Source organism: Penicillium cinerascens, assembly GCF_028974065.1.
Source record: "Penicillium cinerascens strain IBT 15544 chromosome Unknown contig_1_segment0_segment0, whole genome shotgun sequence".
Classification (NCBI taxonomy): Eukaryota; Fungi; Ascomycota; class Eurotiomycetes; order Eurotiales; family Aspergillaceae; genus Penicillium; species Penicillium cinerascens.
In genome coordinates, this window is record NW_026695287.1 from 1,339,212 (window position 1) to 1,356,994 (window position 17,783).

Below are 17,783 nucleotides of genomic sequence, written 5' to 3' on the forward strand. Positions count from 1 at the left end.
CTACATTACATTCCTAACAGTGTCTTCAAAATGCCACTCTACGCGCCAATCGATGAGATTTGTTAAATCAATCTACAGGTATCCATTTACAGCCATTGTCGAATACATTTGGTGTGCCCTGCACATGTGCTATGACCTTGGGGCATTCCATGGGGAAATATCCGTGTCATCTGTTGAGATTACCTACGTTTATGTATTGCATATAGAAGTATTCATGCATCGCGCCCAATACATCATCGCTCAACGTCTCAATAACTCTATCAGAATAGATCAGTATTTTATCTTCCTCATCATATACCGTCTGCTTGAGCTTACTGGAAGACGCCAGCTATTCCAACAGAAGATTCAATCCCTGGCGTCGGACTGACGTGCCTTGCGCCGACAAGCGGACAGCCACGGAACACCAACGCCGTTATAAACAAGATTACGACTTGCCATTTCGAAGTGGTAAGAAGCACGAAAGTCGGATAGATCGTAATCTCGGTCGGAGAGGATGTCTCAGGGTTGGATGATGGCCACGCGTTTACATTGCCAATCACGGACCAATCCGCCTTCATTTGTAAGGTCTTCGGTGCTTCGGTGCTGGCGAACCCGATCATTCCTTCATGACTTCATCTTTCATGCAGGTCACCCAGGAAATGCAAACACACTAAATATGGCAAAAATGAAAAGGACACTTGTGATTCGTAGTAAATGAAACCCATTCTCCTCTCCAGCATGCAAACAATAGAAGAAGTGCAAACAGGCTAAACATGGCAGATGATCGGAGATGGGTGATTCGTAGTGAGTGAAACCCTATCTCCCATCTTACGTCAATTTACAAGGAGATGCAAACGTGTTAAACTTTGCAAAGCAATGGGATATTTGTAATTGAGAGTAATGAGAATGGGACTACCCCAGACAATCTCACCTTGGACCACAGTTAAAACGGATCACATCTTACCAGCACGCAGATTGATCGTCCTTAGACTCGGGATTCTTCCATCTTCCTTTCTATACTTGCACTGTACCCGAAACCCCGTCAAGATCTAACGATGACGACGCACGAGGGTGTTGTACTGATCATCGGAGCTGGTCCTAACGTTGGAGCCTCCGTCGCCGCCAAATTCTCAGAAAACGGTTACCGCGTGGCTTTGGCCGCACGCAGTCTGACAGACGGTCTTTCGGCCGATGGAAACCTCCATATCAAGGCAGATCTATCCCAGCCAAGCGGAGTTCCATCAATCTTCCAGAAAGTGAAAAAGGCCTTTGGTATCCCCAATGTGGTTGTGTATAATGGTTCGTTACATTATACCTCTGACTACGTGTAGCTTCGTGCTAACCTTGGAAGGGGCCTACCGTCTGACCACTCCTCCCGACGACCCTTTTGCCGCACCCGTTGAAGATTTCCATCACACGCTCAAGGTTGGCCTAGACAGTGCTTATATCGCTGCCCAGGAATCTCTTCGGGGCTTCAAGGAGCTCCCCGCTTCAACCTCGAAGGCATTCATCTATACCGGAAATGCTTTGAATCAGATCGCAATTCCCGGCACTCTGCCATTCGGGGTGAGTAAAGTGGCAGGTTCACTATTCATCGAACATGCCGCTTTGGCATACGGAGAGAAAGGCTACAGGTAGGCTTCACCGCGTGGTGCTTATCCAAAAGGAGTTGTTGGGTGGGAGAAATATTCTCTCGACTAATATTTGAGCAGATTCTACTACGTGGATGAGCGTCTGCCGGACGGTCGACCGGTTGGCTTCCCAGTTAGTGCCGGTGCCCATGCAGACATGTTTTGGACACTGGCGAATGAGCCCAAGCAGACCCCTTGGCTCGTGACGTTCACCAAGGAAGAAGGAAGGAAGCCATTTGTCGGTGTCGACTTTGATGGCAACACTCGGGAATCCCGTATGAGGAGGCTTAGCCAGTGATCGAGGCGTGTTGCACAAGGGGATCCAAGGAGCAGAAGTAAATGAATACCCGTAGCTTACAATTTGCCACTCCTAACAAGTCGAGGGTCAACACATGTTTCTAAATTGACGAAAGGAAGAAAGAGAAAGCATCTTTTTACCTGCTACCACTCATCAGAATGTGCTCAGTTACATAGTTGAAAGAATCACTGACAGATGGGTGCTGACTAGACTGCGCCAAGACCCGCACCATAGTTACGACGTGGCTCGATGAATATTGCGATAGTCGGTCAATCTATGGATTGAGAACGATTCCTCAGGCCCAAAATGTAATAATTGTCATTTCGAGTCGCATAAGTTATTAGAAGTTTTAAACAAAATAGGGGGAGGGGGGTATTTTCGAGAGTGGCGGCGACGTGCCCTGGTGGTCGTGGTCGGACACAGCTACGGTCATGTTCGCGAACCGCAGTGCTGAGCTTGGGTTCCCCTCGGAAGCATAAGACGCGTGTTTGGGTGCAAAGCGGTATTAACGAGAAGGATTGGGAGACAGATGCAGCAAGAACATGTAGTTGTACTTCCGGATTTGGGAAAAAGGCAGGCAAGGCACGGCCCGCCACTCCACTGGAGCCTCGCCCACAAAGTCGCCGAGATGCCCCCGAACATGATCGTCCTCGCTCCTCATCCCCTCGACCTGCGAGCTTCCTATTCCTATCTTCAGTTTTTATTTGCTGCGGCTCCTCAACGACCAGCAATGGCACAGCAGCCACCAATCTATGATATCGGTCCATTTAAATCAAGCACCAAGAACACAGACACGCAATTGAATGTTTATGTGTCCAACAAACGCTTTAGAATCGATCTCTTTACTTCCAACTTCGAAAGCTCTCCTGCTCTATTGGCCGAATACCTTCGACACGTTCAGCATCAAGAACCAGAATGGATCCCTGATGAGTCAGAGGTAGATGCAGATGGGGAATATGAAGACCCCCTTGATGAAATGCATGATTGGATCTTGCAACCATTTCTGCCAATTTTCCACGAAATTAATCCCCTGAACCCAAGCCAAAAGTACACTCTCGAGGATTGTCTGTTTGCAGAAGAATTGCATCACATCGTGCAGGTAGTGGGAGACAACATAGTTCCCGTTTATCTCAACAACACCAAGAACATGAAAAATCATCTCATCGGGGCCTGCTTACCATCTTTGTCAACTACTCGATATTTCCTGTCTACCACCCCAGAGAGGTCCAAGTTGCAACTGATGCAAATTCCGCTGCACTGCCAGGAATACCTCGCAAGGTATTTATCCACGGGCAGTCACAGGCTAGCTTCTTCAAGATAGTCTATGGAGGTGACACGGGCATTACCACAAGAGAGATTCTCACATATTCAAAGATTCACATGGCTAAATTCGATTCCGCAATTCTAACATCACAATTGGAAGGGCTGGTCCAGGATGATGATGGGGATGTCATGGGATTGGTTCTATCATACATTGATTACGATGGAGCTACACTCAATTGCCTTGACGGACGTGATCCTAGGTTTTCCGAGCTCCGACAAAAATGGGTTGATCAGATTTCGCACAAACTTAAACACCTTCATGCACACAATATCATCTGGGGAGATGCAAAGGCAGCCATTGTGCTCATTGATGTCAATGAGGACGCATATCTGATTGATTTTGGAGGGGGTTGTACTGAGGGTTGGGTTGATAAGGAGAAGTCTAACTCAATCGAGGGAGATCTGCAGGGACTTCAAAATATTAAGCGGTACCTTTTTGAATGAATTCCAGGCGACTTTCATTCAGCTGCCTGGCACTTTTATGCGTAACCTCGCGACGAACAACAGGCGAGCTGTTTCTCTGACCAAGCGGGCTGGCCGAGGGTTATACTAGCTCTGAAAATAGTAGTTTCAAGGGCTTCGAAGCGCGATATGCATTCCAATGTTTGCGCTGCGAACGAAAATGATCGAGATATGTTACAAAAGATACAGCCTAAGCCTTAGCCTTAGCCTTGCCCTTGCGGCCCTTCTTCGGCTTCTCCTCGCTGTCGTCGACGAAATCGTCTTCAGCCGACGCCTTTTTGGTCTTCTTGCCCTTACCAGCCGGCTTCTTCTTCGGCTGGCTGACGTATTTGTCCTTCTTCAAGTCCAACTCCTCATCATCTTCCTTGGCCTCCTCCACAACCTCCTCTTCATCAGATTCTTCAATGGCATCTTCAATGTCGGGCTTTTCCTTGGGTGCTGCCTTCGGCGCCACTACTTGGCTGGCTTTCATGAATGGGAGCGGGTGTGAGCGCTGGTTATAGACACGCGTGAACGTGGCCTTGGTCTGCGTGTCGATTTTGACGTTGGACTGGTCCATGGGTCCCAACCCAAGCTCCATAACTGCGTCAAAGTCATCACGAGTCAGGAAATAGGAGTCCATGAAATCGATGACATCTTCCACGCTCTCCTTGCCTTCGTTCATGAGGCGTTGGACTGATTTATCCCAGACATAAGGCATGTACTGCTGGCGGATTTCATCACGACTGCCCGAAGTACGAAGGCGCATGTGGCCTTGGATCTCCTTGACGAAACGGGACAATTTGCCTGAAAGAAAAAGTAATTAGGATGATTATGCGAGACTAGGACACAATATTTTGACTTGCCTTGCTTACTGTTTTGGCCGAGCCAGCTGGTGAATTGAGGCCTCTCGCCCATGTTTCCATATTGGAAACTAGCTGGCCGCACAAAGCTGAAGGCTGCGTGCGTGGGCATGAGACTCCACTGCTGCTGCGTACCGTGGATCATGCGGTCGACAAGGTCGCCGTCGCTGATACTCTCGGCCGCATTGTCTGCCAGCTCAAGCTGCTTCAGTTTCAACTCTCTGCCACTCTTGGATGATGCCAGAGTAGGCTTGGTTCTCAGGTAGTTTTCTTGGAGCATCAAGTAGCTGAATTCGTGATCGTTGAAGTAAAGCTCGATCTTGTCGTTCAAGGTCGAATTGGAGCTTGGCGCGAACATCTGTGCACTGAGAATCTTGCTGACAATATCCCAAGGCTTCAGGATAATGTGCTTCTCCCACGCCTTGGACATCTGCTTGCCCTTGTCGTAATCAAGATTGCCCTGACCTAGCTTGGCAGCAGACAGCATGTTAATGACTTGTCGGATGTCGGCATGTGTGCCCTCAATGAGGCTATCCAAGACAGGCGGCGGGATCTTGAGTTTCTCGCGGAAGCAGATTGTGGTCAGTCTAGCTCGAATCTGTTCGACGGTTGGGCGCCTGAAGGGAATATCGAAGGTAATGTGGTCAAATGGCTTCATCTTCGGTAGTCGTCGCTCGTTGCAAATGAGGATCAGTGGGATATTGGTCTTCTTGGCAATGGCTGCAACTGCTCCAACTCCACCGCGGTCACCGGCTGACATGCCATCGACCTCATCCATGATCAGGACCAATTTCCTTTTGCTACTGTCGACTTTCTTGCCATCCCCGGCGAAGTATCCTTGCAAAGATGTCGTATCAAGAACACCGAGTGTGCTGTTCTCAACGAGCTTCTTGCTTCGCGTATCACTGGCGTTGGTCTCCACAACATCGTATCCTTCCATTTTAGCCACCAAGTGCGCGGCCGTAGTCTTGCCTATGCCCGGAGGACCGTGGATCATGACCGCGCGGTACTGTCCTGATCCATCTTTGCCACCGACCTTAAACTTGAGTTTGGAATTTCTATCCCAATTGCGCAGCCATGTTTGAAGCTTCTCCACGTTGGACTTGTTGCCACAAATCATGGAGTAGGAGGTCGGTGCGTATTTGGTAGTCCAGAGCTGATCATCGACAGGCGCGGCTTGAGAACTTTGGGAAGCAGGCGGAGTAGAATCGTTAGCAGAGGCTTTGTTCACCCGAGCAGCCTGTTTCTGCTTTTCCTCTGCTTTTCTCTTCTCCTCGGCATCGATTTCTGCTGCCATCTTGCGGACCTTCTCCTCTTCAGCCTTCATCTTTTCCTGGTATTTTTCTGCCGCTTGTCCTGAGCCACCATTGGCAGGCATGCGTCGAATCAACTCGAAAAGGCCATCCTCATTAATTGTCTTCAGGTTGTTCTTTGCAATGGTTTCAAGTTTTTTTGGGCCAGCATCACTGCCAAGGACAACATAGTTCGTCTTAGAGCTGGGGGCACCAGTGCACTTGCCACCATATCGTTTGACAAGCTCCTGGCCCTCCTCACGGCCCAGTGTCTCAAGCACGCCAGTGAAGACAAACGTCAGGCCTGCCAGACAGTTCTCTGCGCCTTGAGGAATGTCCTTGGTTCCCGAAACTGGAGGAGTACGAGATCGTGCACCTCCGAACGGAAACTTCTTGTTCTCCCCGCTGGGGGCTAGAGGTGATGGCGGTCTAACCAAGGGAATGCTGTCGAAGATATCCTGAACCTCCTTGTTTTCGGGTGCAGGTTCCTTCTTCTTCTTTGGCGAGGCCTTCTGCCTTTTGGCGGCTGGGGATGCTTTAGGTCGAGCGGGCTTCTTGGCGTTCTCTTGGAAATCTCCGTCTTCATCTTTGTCAATTAGAGCTTCTGACTTGCGCTTGCGACCAGGACGTGTGGTTTTGGGAGCAGGCTTAGGTAGGTCCTCCATGATCACATCGTCTTCTTCATCATCATCATCGAGGGCTGTTCGCTTCTTCTGGGACTTTTTGGATGCTGCAGTAGCAGGTTTAACCTCAAGCATCTCGAAGTCATCGTCGTCGTCATCGCTGTCCACTGCCACATAGTCGTCTTCCCCCTTGCCACGCTTCCCATATTCGGTCGCGAAGATGTCATCTCCACCGAGGCCTTCGTCTTCAACGATGGCTGTAGCTTTCTTGGATGCTCGGGGGGCGCTTCGAGCTGACTTTGCGGGAGCATCATCTGCGTTCTTGCTCTTTGCGGGTTCAGCTTTGGCACCTCGCTTCTTGCTGGATGCAAAGTAGTCCGATGTCGTCGTGGGTTCGCCCTTGGCTTCCTCTTTTCTGCAATAGTAATATTGTCAGTGACTGCAATGGAACTCTTCAACAGACAAACATACGACTGGGTCTTGGGCTTCGCTTTAGGAGTAGGCGCCTTTGCAGGCGCGACCTCCTCATCTTCGTCACTGTCCTCCACAACCTTCCTGCCGCCTGTAGAATAATTAGCTCCGGAGTAAGATGTAGGAAGGATATCGAGGCCGTACGCTTCTTCCTCGCAGCAGAGGGGTCCTTCATGATAACGCAGAGATTAGCAAGAATGGCCACTGTTAAGGAAGAAATTCAGAGCAGGATCCTAGGTAGCCCGCTGTGAATTGAGCAGCAGTAGCTTACTTCTTTCTTTGCAGGCTTCACATCATCGCTTTGGCTGGGCTTGCCGCCGAAAAAGCTCCGGATGTCAGAAGGCATCTTGGACGCCACCGAGCACAGGGGGTTCAAAGCGTGGGGGCAGGGCACCGGCGCAATTGGGGATGAACAAGAAGCTTCACGGCCTCCGACTGTCGCCTGCAGCGCGGGTGACGCGACGGGGGACGTGACGGCTGACTAAGAGACACGCACGACACGTGACTATACAATTAGCCCATTTTGGGACTAGCGCCGGACATCTCGAAAAGTGCCGTTTGGCTTGCGCAAAGAACCACCGCCGTCATTTGCATCCCTGGTCGCCTCCCTCGGTCACAATGGGTCCTCAGATTAAGATGCTTGCTGGGCCCCTGTCGGCTTGCACCCGGCCAACATGTGCGACCCCTTCTCTGCCGCCCTAGAGCGATTGCCGCGACTCGAGACTGACAACTGTAATCCAGGTCTGCCAGGATCACTACCTACCTTCTCTCTGGCACGATGCTTCTCAACTACCTCGCCAGCCCTTGATTGGCTCACTCCGAAGTTCGCCGAGAAGTCCAAGTCCCCCAAGGGTCGCCCTCACGTCGCTACTGGTGGGTCGACTCGCGGAACAACGGTGGTGTGGGGAGACTTTGGACTCCGCATGAAGGACCACGACCGCCGAATGCCCTCTTCGGCTTTGAAAATCGCAGAGGAGACGATCAAGCGACGATTGAGAGGCATGAACTACAAGCTGTACAAGCGGGTCAGCGCCAACATCGGTGTGTACACCAAGGGTAACGAGCAGCGTATGGGTAAGGGTAAGGGTAAATTCGACTACTGGACTGTGCGACTTCCCGTCAGCCGCGTCGTTTTTGAATTGAAGGGTGACCTGCACGAGAAGGTCGCTCGTGAGGCATTCAGATTGGCTGGTCACAAGTTGCCCGGTATGTTTTGATTACTCAATCTCATTCTGCCTAACGCGGTTGATATTCATTCTGTACAGGTCTCTGGGAATTCGTCAAGAAAGATGACCCCCCCGTCGTTGGAATCACCAAGCTCGGCAACGGCGTCACCCTCGAATCTCTTAAGCGTGCGCGCAGAGATCCGCCCCTCGGAACCAACGACCTCGACAATCCGCCGCAAAGCACGTCTTCCAGCCCTTCCTCCTCTCAATAATTCCGCCCATTTCGCACACGATACCGGTTTTTCATGTTTCCTCCACACCCTTTTCCTTTTACCGTGTTGACCTAAGCCCCGACATCGGACCCGGGCCCATACCCCTGCTGTCTCCTTGTCTTTGCAGCTGCTGTATCGCCCATGGTGTCGAGATCCCGATCTTTTGTACATTATTGTCAGCTTTTATACACCTCGCAATGTGGCCGTTGAAGCCCGGCCTTCCGAGAAGATGTTTTGTCTCTATATTAGGAGTTTAGACAGAAGGATATGTTCTGCATTTACCTTTGCCCGATTCATCAACCACACCCATTCCTAGCTTTTGTGCCAAGATATATTCGTCTCGGCTGGCGGTGCCTTCTTGTACGGGTTCAATGCCATTATAGAGCTCACTTTTAGTATGGGGCTCTCCAGCTGGAAGGTCGTCAGCTACTGCTAGCCTGCGTTGTGTTTAGGGTAGAGGGGTAGCGTACCGCCTAGCTGACCAGTCTGTCTTGCAGGAGTGATTGTAAATTCACGGATGGATTCGTATCTAGGCTTCTGTCAATGGCCCTGTAATGTGTTCTGGCTTGATTTAGAATTGCATACTGCGTGCTCTCTCCGCCGGGTTCCATATCAATAAGTCTTGGGTCGGACATCCTAGGGTAGTCCAGCAGAATTCGGTTTGAATTTGGAAGTTATAAGAAAATTATCTTTCAATGCCCGAGGAATATTGGTTTAAATAGGACCGCTTGCAAAATCTGGGGTTGAAGGTCGAGTGACGGTATGTGATGACGTAGGTACCGCGGAAGGTTTCTGGGAAGGTTTCTGATCAACATAAACACCCTATGACGTGGGGAAGATACTGATACTAGTAGTGTCGATAAACGGGGATATGCAATGGTTTCATGAATTTCGGTGAGATCATGCTTCCAGGGTAGCCGGCAAGTCAGTCGAATGCAATTTTTTTTACTATTTAATGCAAAGCTCAAGAGACAAGAACAACGCCAGAATTCTTCACGAGAAAATGCCTTGATGCGCCTGTAAGTAGTCGGAGAACTAGTTTCTCGGCATTGAGGAGTTTATCAGTTCTGTATAAAGACAGAATGATAGTCTCAAGTTCATCGAGATTGGTAATCGCCTCCGTAGTGTACAATCATCATTCATCCATTGTTTGGGATCTAAAAGTCCATGCCCATCAAATAACTGGAAGGTTTTAGTGAACGTATTTCAAAACCATTTGACTTCGCGACTGACCTTTCATAGATGCGCATGAACTTTGCCACGAAAGCCTCGAGGTGGAAAATTACTTTCTGTATTGCGCATGCAAGTTAGCATCAAAATCACCATCTGAGGGCTAATGGTCACAACTTACACTTCCCAACTTAATTCGGTGCTCGTAAAAGGCAGACCACCTGATGACATCGGGCTTGAGCGCGTCGTCAACTCGCGAAACAAGCTTGAATGTCAAGGTCTAACATGCGTGATGTCAATCTAATGTATTCTAATTCGGAGAATATTGAGTTACGAACCTTGAGAATGGTAGATGGGGGAATGCAGTGAGTCAAAAGATCATAGAGACGAGCGCGGACCTGCAACAGTCGAGCCGGTGATCGTTCCGCAAGGATCTCATCCGCCGTCACCGTGATAAGAGCTTCCCAATCTGGCGGGGGGATCGCGGTCTTGTCTGTAACTTTTTCACTTCGATTCCACCCGTGTCAGCATCCAATCAGTCTCAATGGCCGTCGAGGTTGAACCTACTTCTGGGCATAGATAGCCTCGAGCATAAGTAGCGCTCGGCGCAAGTTCCGCCCACTCTCCTTTGCGATCCTCTTGTTCAGCCCCTCGGCCTCGGTCCAGCCTTCCCTCTTCGTAGCAATCCGGAGCGCTGAGCAGATATCGGTTTCAGTCGGCGCAGCCACCCTGACCAGCAGGGTACGCGAGCGGATCGGGGCAATAATGTTCGAGGTGCTATTGGCCAAGAGGATCAAGCGCAGGTTAGGACTGTACTTTTCCATGGTACGGCGCAGCGCAGCCTGGGCATCGCGCGTGAGGTGGTCGGCCTCGTTGATCACGACCACTTTGAATCGTTGCTTCGCGGATAGATCGACCTGCTGCGTCTGGGCGACCTCTTTCAGCAATTCCTGAACCACCACTCGGTCGTAGTTACCGACGTCGGCAGGCGTGATCTCGAGATGGTAGACAGAGGAAACGATGTTGAATTCCAGCTTGCGGTTGCTTGTCGTTTGGAACACTCGTGCGTCGATCTTGATCTTCTCAACTCCCGGTCCGTACAGTTCTTTCAATGTCGCAATGATACGTGTCTTCTTGCCTGCTCCCGATGGTCCATATACCAGAAGATGAGGGAAGTCTCCGCTTTGAGCCTAGAGTAGCATGGTTGTTGCGTGAGCAGCTTGCCAATCTTGCCAGTGCGAGGCACTCACCAGGGACCGGAGGCGGTCTGAGAGCTCGGGGTGGTATGTGAGGGCATCAAGCGTTCGCGGACGCAGCTTGTCGACAAGGAGAGCCATTGTGAGCTCTGATGTTTTCGAGATGGATGGGGGGTTCTCGTGGGTGGACTTGGAAAATGGAAATTGGGGGAACGCGTCGAGAACACGCGCCTAATTAATGAGTGGTCCGTGCACGCACTTCCAGCACTCTTTGATGCACCATCTTTGATCTTTGATTGGTAGATTTGCTAGTGGTATATTTACAAATAAATCTTGGAAGGGATGTTGTAGTATCAATGTGGGATTGTCTTCTATATTTACAGTGGGGATCAGGGGATCACCTATGTCCCAGTCTCCTTATAACTCCAGACTATAGTATGGACATTTTTGTCAAGATGAGATGGGCGCAGAAAGGGCTGCACCAGTGATGATGTACTCTGTTGTAATAGATTCAACCGATTTGCGGCTGCGAGCACTGGTCAGCCCCCAAAAGATTCACAATGCTTACAATCCGTTTCCACGGAGTGATCATTGAGGGATGGGCTTCAAGACCCCATTGTCATCATATTTCGCTTCTATATTGGGTCAGTCCAGTCTCCAATCAGGAACAAGAAGAATCGACTTACTGAAGAAAGTATAAGACAGCGTAATCGTATCTATACCCTGCATGTTCGGATCCGAGGCAAAATCGGGATCAATGAAGAAGAAAACGGGCATGTCCACAGACTCGCCCGCATTCAGCTTCTGCTCTTCAAAGCAGAAACACTGAATCTTGCTAAAGTACGGTGCTACCTGTCCTGGCGTGACGCTGTACGTTGCAACTCCAATAATATCTGAGGAGCTCTTGTTGGTCGCAGTGTAAAATGCCAGCGCCGTCTCGCCTGGCAGAACCCGCACTTCGCGTTGCTGCGGGGTAAACTTCCAGGGCAAAACGTCGGATACGGATCCATTGAAGGTAATGCGGAGGCGTCGAGAGTCTGTCACTGGCGTCACACGCGCAGCTGTGTCGCCGTCGCCGGTGCGGTGGGTGAGAATGGGCTGCCCGCCCCAGCCGGTTTGTTGGCAGATCTACAACAGAAAGAGTGTTAGTGAGGTGTCCCCGTAGGTTTCTCGGAATATGAATAGCAATCCGAATGGGCCTAGACGCACCATTTTGTACAGAGGAACCGAGCCGTAGGCAAGAGCGACTGTTCCGAGGATGAGACTGATGGTATAGTACCTGGATGGAGCCGCTGTCAGTATTTGCAAGGTATTGAACAGAGCTATATGAGCCCGACTCACATAGTAGATGTATTGCGCTGCTGCGATTGCGGCGTGTTGAACGGTGCCGAGGACGCATGACGCTTCTCGTGCAGAAAGGCATTTCTCGAGAAGTACCTCCTCTCAGCTTCGAAAATGCCTTTCCGCAAGGAAATCGGCCGTCGAGGAATGGTCCCCGTTATTGTGCAGAGCCCCCTCATGGGGAGCAGTGTGGAAAACATGATTGTTGAATTTCAATTGGAATCAGATGTTCGACTCCAACGGGATTCGATAGGAAAACGGCTGGTGCACGTGACCACTACTTATCGATAAGCACATCACCCTATCACGATTTGAGCAGTCCCAGGACGAACTTTAAATTTCGCTGTCGAACTATTTGGTAACTGATGAAAGGAAGAAGAATGCCACTGAATAATATGGTTCCTGCCCAGGTGTATTGACTTTTGTGAAGATGCCTTGATATATAGTCCACTTCTATCAATCATCTCTATGTTTACTGAGCTAAAAACCAGTGATTTGACAAATGCAAGTAACTAACACTTGGCTATAATGATGTCAAGCCTTGAATGCTATCGATTCGTAGTTGTAAAAGCCTCTTCTAAAGACAGTCCCAAAGACCACACCATAATAATACAAACAACGAAGGACTTGACACTTCCTACCAGAAGGATAATCTAATTCAACACACTGTTGGTGATGCGGCCAAAAACACCTCGGATCAACTTGGGATTTTCCCGAAGGCAAGTGAGAAGAACGGCGGCGCTGACAGCGAAGGCGATACGCTCGCGGTATTGATACTGGAACAGAGAGAAGGAAAAGCGTTAGCAACCGCATGACCACACCTCGGGGTTCGAAGAGGGCTGGACCGTATGGGTGTACCCCCTTTGTAAAGCTCGAACATACCTTTGCATCATACAATCGTGGCAATATCGTGGCCGCAGCGCGGGGTGCCACAAAAAGCGCCAACTCCTGTCTCTTCCGCGCTTTCTCGGCCAATACACTCCACCCACACATGAGACATCCCGCTCCGACGCAGAGTCCGGAATCCCACATCAGCGGAGTGACCGTCTTCTGGTCGAAGATCCGGGGGCCCAGGCGCGTTCGAGAGAGACAAACGGCGTAGTAGAACAGGCTCACAAATGAGGCAAGGAAGGCAGATGATTGGGCACCTTCAGAGATTGCGCGGCCAAGAGCAGCCGGACTATTCATCCCTCGTAGGTGCAGGACCATCTGTAGTGGGATGTAGGTTGCACAAGCAAACTTGAAAGTCCTGGCAAAGCGATACAGCGCGTGTATCTCGCAATTGGGGCCGCAGCCCATGTGTACCATCTCGCATGGAATGGGCACTGTTTTGGCGGGATCCCCCCATTCCTCGGGCCAGTCGTAGTCTCTGCACATGGATTCGAGAAGGGGTGCTTGGCCTGTATCTTTTCCGTATACAAAAACCCCTCGGCGAGCCCGGCGGAGGGCCTCGATTAAACGCGAGTCCACCTTGGCTACCTCCCCAATCCATTTCTCGTACGTTCCGGGCAATCTCTCCGGCTCATAGAACCACGCCCACATGACCACGGCCGCGCTCATTGCAAAAACCCCTGCATCTGCCAGACCTGGAGCTAGGGACTCGGCGAGAGTCCAGCGATTCTGAGCCTTGCGCCGGCGGTACCAGCGATTCCACGCTAGACATGCTATCACGTCCACTGCTCTTGTGACTGTAAAAAGCGTCAGATCCATCGTCCTCCCGACCAACTCGGGACGGGGATGGTCAAGCGGATTGGCTACGGCATCTTTGCTGGGTTCTTGATCTGAGGAGGCCCTTTTGGACCGGACATTGTCCCACGAGAGAAGACGTTTTTTGTTCAAAAGCTCGAAACTAAACCATGCAGAGACAAAGGCAGAGGCGAATCGAATCAGACGGCGGACAGTCTGGGATATCCGGATGTCACCTTTGGAAGGACCGGCAGCAATGGATGTGAATATCCGATACAACAGTACCGGAAGCAAATTTGAACCACCGACCAGAGCGGCACAAAAAGTCGGGAAGCTGTTGATGCGCAGAGGCCCGGCTAGAACCTGAGCCAACTACAGGGTTTCGGGGTCAGCATGCGCTATTTTGAGCAACCACCCAACGGTTTTTTTCTGCACACGGGGGCCGTGACACCAAATATCATTCATCGCGCAAACCACAAAGATAGAGGCGCGACGCCTTCGACGTACCTCTCGAAGCTTCTGTTTGGGAGACAAGTCTCTGCTTGCAAGCCGTCGCGCGTAGGTGACGAGCTTGGGGGTGACAGCAGATAGATATCCCAGGGCATAGGCGCGAAGGATGCTACAGGGCGATCAGCAAGGTACCTTCACCCTGGTTAGAGATCTCCACGCCACAGACAGCACGGGAGATCGGAAAACAACCAAAAAAAAGACTTACGGCTTCAAGATCCGGGTTTTGACGTGCCTGTCAGGAAGACCCGATCGGAGATCCATACCGCCGGCAAGCTCTATGTCGTAATCCGCGGGGCGAAAAAATAAGCATCCCACTCGGCGATTCACGACCAATTGACCCCAGGACTCGTCAGCCAAGCCCGGGGGTGGTGGGACGGGGAGCGTCCTATCCAAGAACAACGATTGGGGAGGGCCGCAAGGCGCACCAGACCCGAAAATTGGGTAGTATTTTCAGCTCGAGAAAGAGGGGAGAACCGACGCTCCTGTCACCTGCAGGATCGATCGATGCCCTATGATCAACCGTGGATCTGTGTAACGACCAAGCTTAAGTGCTTAATATGAGGGACCGTCGGAGCCTAAGCAGAAAGCAGAAAGGCAGAAGGACCTCGGTTCCGGGGGAAGGTCCCCTGAACCATGGAAGAACGAACTAGTGAACGGGGGAGAAGCGACGATCATCCACACGGTCGCAATTATAGTCAAAAGTGGCCGGTCGGTTACGGGGCTCTGCTGAACCAGGCCCACGGGAGATTTAATTAAAAGCCCAAAGAGGGAAGGATCGAACGCCTCCGAACAGAAACGAGACGAGACCGAGACTAGCAGCACGGACCCCGGGGAAGGGCCTCGGTGGGTAGGGGTTTGGAGGGGGGACGAGCCAAGCAGAGAGGTGAAGGGAAGGTTGAAGTGGGTTTGTACCGAACACCTGGAATCGTGGTCGGCCTCAAAGTTAGGGAACGTCGGGGTAACATCCAAAATTTGACAACGGCGCACTCGCCTGCAGGTACAGGCTGGGTACCACGCCCGTAACCCACCGAGTACCGCGGGGTACCGAAGCCAGCCGCGCGCACGGCGGTAATTTATGTAATTTTGGGTACAGCCGTTACGTCACGCGACCGTGAAAATTCACATGTGAAAGCGATGCGATGCTCCGCGATGATGTGCCCCAGCTTTCATCCTTCGGTCGCTCGTCATTCTTCGCTCTTTTCTATATTTCACTCTCTTGTCCGATCCGTGCGCTTCTGTCTCCTCCATCTCTGCTCATCTCTGCTCTTCCCTGCTCATCCTTTCTTGAACCAGACTCGACGACGTCTTTCTCTTTGCTACAGTCGGTGTACCTCACTATCAAGATCGCCGGTGCGGAATTGAGCAACCGCCAATGCATGATCACCTTCTTCTGGTCCACGCTGCTCTCGACGTTTAGAGCAGCATATTATTGACCCGGAGACCGTGTGTTTGCTTGCCAATACAAAGCACCCTATTCATACCATGGAGACATCCGGCCCCGAAGTACATACCGGTCGAAACTCTCCGCCCCCAGGCCCGTTTGGTTGTGAGTATTTCGACCTTGCTCATCACAGTCTTTTTTCTGACAGTCTCACGGATTCCTTCCTCGGTCCCATGGATACTCCGTTTGAGCAGGCTCCAGCCTTGCCCCCGGGGCCCTCTCTTCTTGACGATAACGAATCCCACATGCTCGATAACTTCTTCACCACCATGAATTCAAACAATTTCTCCAACGACTTCTGGATCCGCGGCCCGCAGGACAAGTCTGCAGGACTCAATTTCCACTGGGCCGACGAGCTCCCGCCGACTTTCGCGGGTTCTACAACTTCACTCTCGCAGCCGTCATTCCAGCAGCAGAACCTCAAAGCAAACATGATGGGAGGTGCTTCCGACCCAAATATATATGCTGCAGCTTCAATGCTCTATCAGGGTGGTATGAATGGAGCCGAGCTCGGTTCCGCACTGGCCCAGCAAGCGTTTGCAGGACATGCGCTTCCCATCAACGGTCCCAATGCCCAAGCTCGGCGCTGCTCGCACCACGTGGCTCCTGCACAGGCCTCGGGATCGTCGCCTCGTGCTGAGCTGCCGACTGGCTTCCATACATCGGAGATGCTTTTTGATGTGCGCGACCCGATCCCCGAAGATCAACATCCGTCTCGCAAAGTCCGTGGTCTTCACTGGGGCTCCGATAACAGCTTCATGGACCAGGGCTATATTGCTCCACCCGACCAGCCCGACATGGAGACCCGCACAAAGGATCTTCTTACTCACCTGGACTGCTTCGAGCCTCAAAGCAGTGCGGCCAACACTCGAGCCCCGAGCCCGGAACGTATGACCGACGCTCATGCGCAATCCTCCACTTATCGTCCGGTTGACGGAGAAGAAAGCCCCCAACCCAGGAAGCGACAGCGAACCCTCAAAGATGGTGATCAATTCTCGGATGAAGAAGACTCGAGACTACAGACACGGAAATCCAGAACCCCCAGCAATGCAAAGGCCCGACGGGCTTCAACTCAGACGAACCGAAGAGGTAGTATCACCCCGGGAAGCAAGGCGCCACGAGAGAATCTCTCGGAAGAGCAGAAGAGAACCAACCACATTCTCTCCGAGCAGAAGCGGCGCAACCTCATCCGCCAGGGCTTCGATGATCTATGCACGCTGGTACCTGGCCTCCGAGGCGGCGGTTTCAGCAAGAGTGCCATGCTCACCCAGGCTGCCGATTGGCTGGAGGACATTCTGCGTGGCAATGAGATCCTGCACAACCAATTAGCCGACATGAAAGGCATCAATGGTTTGGTGATGCCTCGATGAGGACTTTCCGCGACGTGACCACGAATTTCTCCTTCTATTTTCCCGGATGATTTCGACTCATCGGTTTTTTCACTGGCATTGCAAGCGAATCAGGGGTGGGGTGGGTTAATTCCTCCGGCTTGGCGAGTGGGCGTTCAGTTTTTTACAAGATACCATTGTTTTCGTTTGAGACCGACTATTTCCTGTTCGAGGCTCTGATTTATGCGGGTGCGGTGGCTGGCCACTTACGATACCTCCATAATCTAGCGTGAACTAGGTATCTAAGCATTTTCACATGTCCCAGCTGGTAACTGCTCTGCTCGGATAAAACAAGCTTAGAGTAGCGTATAGCCACCAGCGATGGAAATGCAGTGCACATATCGAACAAATTACTTGGACTAAATTGAGTGTAGTGCCCTGGCGTGGTTCTTGCCGATGTACTGTGCTCCGTATAGACTACTTCACACAGTCAGGATAGGCCAGGATACATAGCTCAATATGCTCGGCGCAGTGTATATTCCGATGCTGGATTAATATAGGAATACTAAATGGTATTATTTCAACAGCCAATGAAAACGCGACCATTAACAGCCAATGCCGAAAGTGAGTTGGCTTAACGTCTGTACTTCGGGGAAACGATCACCCCGGACCAAAGCCGATCCCGCCCCACCGCCGTGTTTTGGATGCAGACGCGTCGTGACTTCATTCTACCCCAACTCCTCGACAACGAC

The 17,783-nt window shown here is 51.3% G+C and overlaps 9 protein-coding genes across 9 annotated transcripts; 4 read left to right on the forward strand and 5 right to left on the reverse strand.

Moving 5' to 3' along the window:
* Nucleotides 1–1,034: 1,034 nt before the first annotated feature.
* N7498_002041 (uncharacterized protein) lies at nucleotides 1,035–1,908 on the forward strand (the record flags this gene model as incomplete). The annotated part of the gene is made up of 3 exons (XM_058449103.1): nucleotides 1,035–1,278; nucleotides 1,331–1,613; nucleotides 1,692–1,908. 3 exons carry the CDS (start codon nucleotides 1,035–1,037, stop codon nucleotides 1,906–1,908), a joined length of 744 nt encoding a protein of 247 aa, XP_058311447.1.
* Nucleotides 1,909–2,536: 628 nt separating this feature from the next.
* N7498_002042 (uncharacterized protein) lies at nucleotides 2,537–3,675 on the forward strand (the record flags this gene model as incomplete). Its single annotated transcript, XM_058449104.1, has 2 exons — nucleotides 2,537–2,972; nucleotides 3,230–3,675. 2 exons carry the CDS (start codon nucleotides 2,537–2,539, stop codon nucleotides 3,673–3,675), a joined length of 882 nt encoding a protein of 293 aa, XP_058311448.1.
* A 208-nt stretch (nucleotides 3,676–3,883) lies between these two features.
* Nucleotides 3,884–7,267, reverse strand: N7498_002043 (replication factor C subunit 1; the record flags this gene model as incomplete). Its single annotated transcript, XM_058449105.1, has 5 exons — nucleotides 3,884–4,479; nucleotides 4,548–6,865; nucleotides 6,922–7,012; nucleotides 7,066–7,090; nucleotides 7,193–7,267. The coding sequence occupies 5 exons, from the start codon at nucleotides 7,265–7,267 to the stop codon at nucleotides 3,884–3,886; spliced, it is 3,105 nt and encodes a 1,034-aa protein (XP_058311449.1).
* A 239-nt stretch (nucleotides 7,268–7,506) lies between these two features.
* On the forward strand, nucleotides 7,507–8,397 carry N7498_002044 (mitochondrial 54S ribosomal protein uL16m). The gene is made up of 3 exons (XM_058449106.1): nucleotides 7,507–7,597; nucleotides 7,663–8,127; nucleotides 8,187–8,397. The coding sequence occupies exons 1-3, from the start codon at nucleotides 7,540–7,542 to the stop codon at nucleotides 8,357–8,359; spliced, it is 696 nt and encodes a 231-aa protein (XP_058311450.1). The 5' UTR covers nucleotides 7,507–7,539; the 3' UTR covers nucleotides 8,360–8,397.
* Nucleotides 8,398–8,430: 33 nt separating this feature from the next.
* On the reverse strand, nucleotides 8,431–8,994 carry N7498_002045 (uncharacterized protein; the record flags this gene model as incomplete). Its single annotated transcript, XM_058449107.1, has 4 exons — nucleotides 8,431–8,519; nucleotides 8,642–8,770; nucleotides 8,830–8,888; nucleotides 8,945–8,994. The coding sequence occupies 4 exons, from the start codon at nucleotides 8,992–8,994 to the stop codon at nucleotides 8,431–8,433; spliced, it is 327 nt and encodes a 108-aa protein (XP_058311451.1).
* A 522-nt stretch (nucleotides 8,995–9,516) lies between these two features.
* N7498_002046 (replication factor C subunit 5) lies at nucleotides 9,517–10,866 on the reverse strand (the record flags this gene model as incomplete). Its single annotated transcript, XM_058449108.1, has 6 exons — nucleotides 9,517–9,541; nucleotides 9,593–9,648; nucleotides 9,711–9,809; nucleotides 9,868–10,036; nucleotides 10,097–10,719; nucleotides 10,780–10,866. The coding sequence occupies 6 exons, from the start codon at nucleotides 10,864–10,866 to the stop codon at nucleotides 9,517–9,519; spliced, it is 1,059 nt and encodes a 352-aa protein (XP_058311452.1).
* A 447-nt stretch (nucleotides 10,867–11,313) lies between these two features.
* On the reverse strand, nucleotides 11,314–12,266 carry N7498_002047 (cytochrome c oxidase assembly protein; the record flags this gene model as incomplete). Its single annotated transcript, XM_058449109.1, has 4 exons — nucleotides 11,314–11,360; nucleotides 11,412–11,853; nucleotides 11,935–12,004; nucleotides 12,067–12,266. The coding sequence occupies 4 exons, from the start codon at nucleotides 12,264–12,266 to the stop codon at nucleotides 11,314–11,316; spliced, it is 759 nt and encodes a 252-aa protein (XP_058311453.1).
* Nucleotides 12,267–12,719: 453 nt separating this feature from the next.
* N7498_002048 (uncharacterized protein) lies at nucleotides 12,720–14,523 on the reverse strand (the record flags this gene model as incomplete). The annotated part of the gene is made up of 4 exons (XM_058449110.1): nucleotides 12,720–12,842; nucleotides 12,949–14,124; nucleotides 14,260–14,371; nucleotides 14,468–14,523. The coding sequence occupies 4 exons, from the start codon at nucleotides 14,521–14,523 to the stop codon at nucleotides 12,720–12,722; spliced, it is 1,467 nt and encodes a 488-aa protein (XP_058311454.1).
* Nucleotides 14,524–15,744: 1,221 nt separating this feature from the next.
* Nucleotides 15,745–17,073, forward strand: N7498_002049 (basic helix-loop-helix domain-containing protein; the record flags this gene model as incomplete). Its single annotated transcript, XM_058449111.1, has 1 exon — nucleotides 15,745–17,073. One exon carries the CDS (start codon nucleotides 15,745–15,747, stop codon nucleotides 17,071–17,073), a length of 1,329 nt encoding a protein of 442 aa, XP_058311455.1.
* Between the last annotated feature and the right edge of the window lie 710 nt (nucleotides 17,074–17,783).

Excerpts from the sequence above, each read along its gene's own strand:
- N7498_002044 (XM_058449106.1), top strand. The coding sequence starts at position 7,540 with ATGGGTCCTCAGATTAAGATGCTTGCTGGGCCCCTGTCGGCTTGCACC. Across the intron at positions 7,598-7,662 it reads GGCTTGCACCCGGCCAACAT|GTCTGCCAGGATCACTACCT; the intron begins GTGCGACCCCTT and ends ACTGTAATCCAG. Across the intron at positions 8,128-8,186 it reads GGCTGGTCACAAGTTGCCCG|GTCTCTGGGAATTCGTCAAG; the intron begins GTATGTTTTGAT and ends CATTCTGTACAG.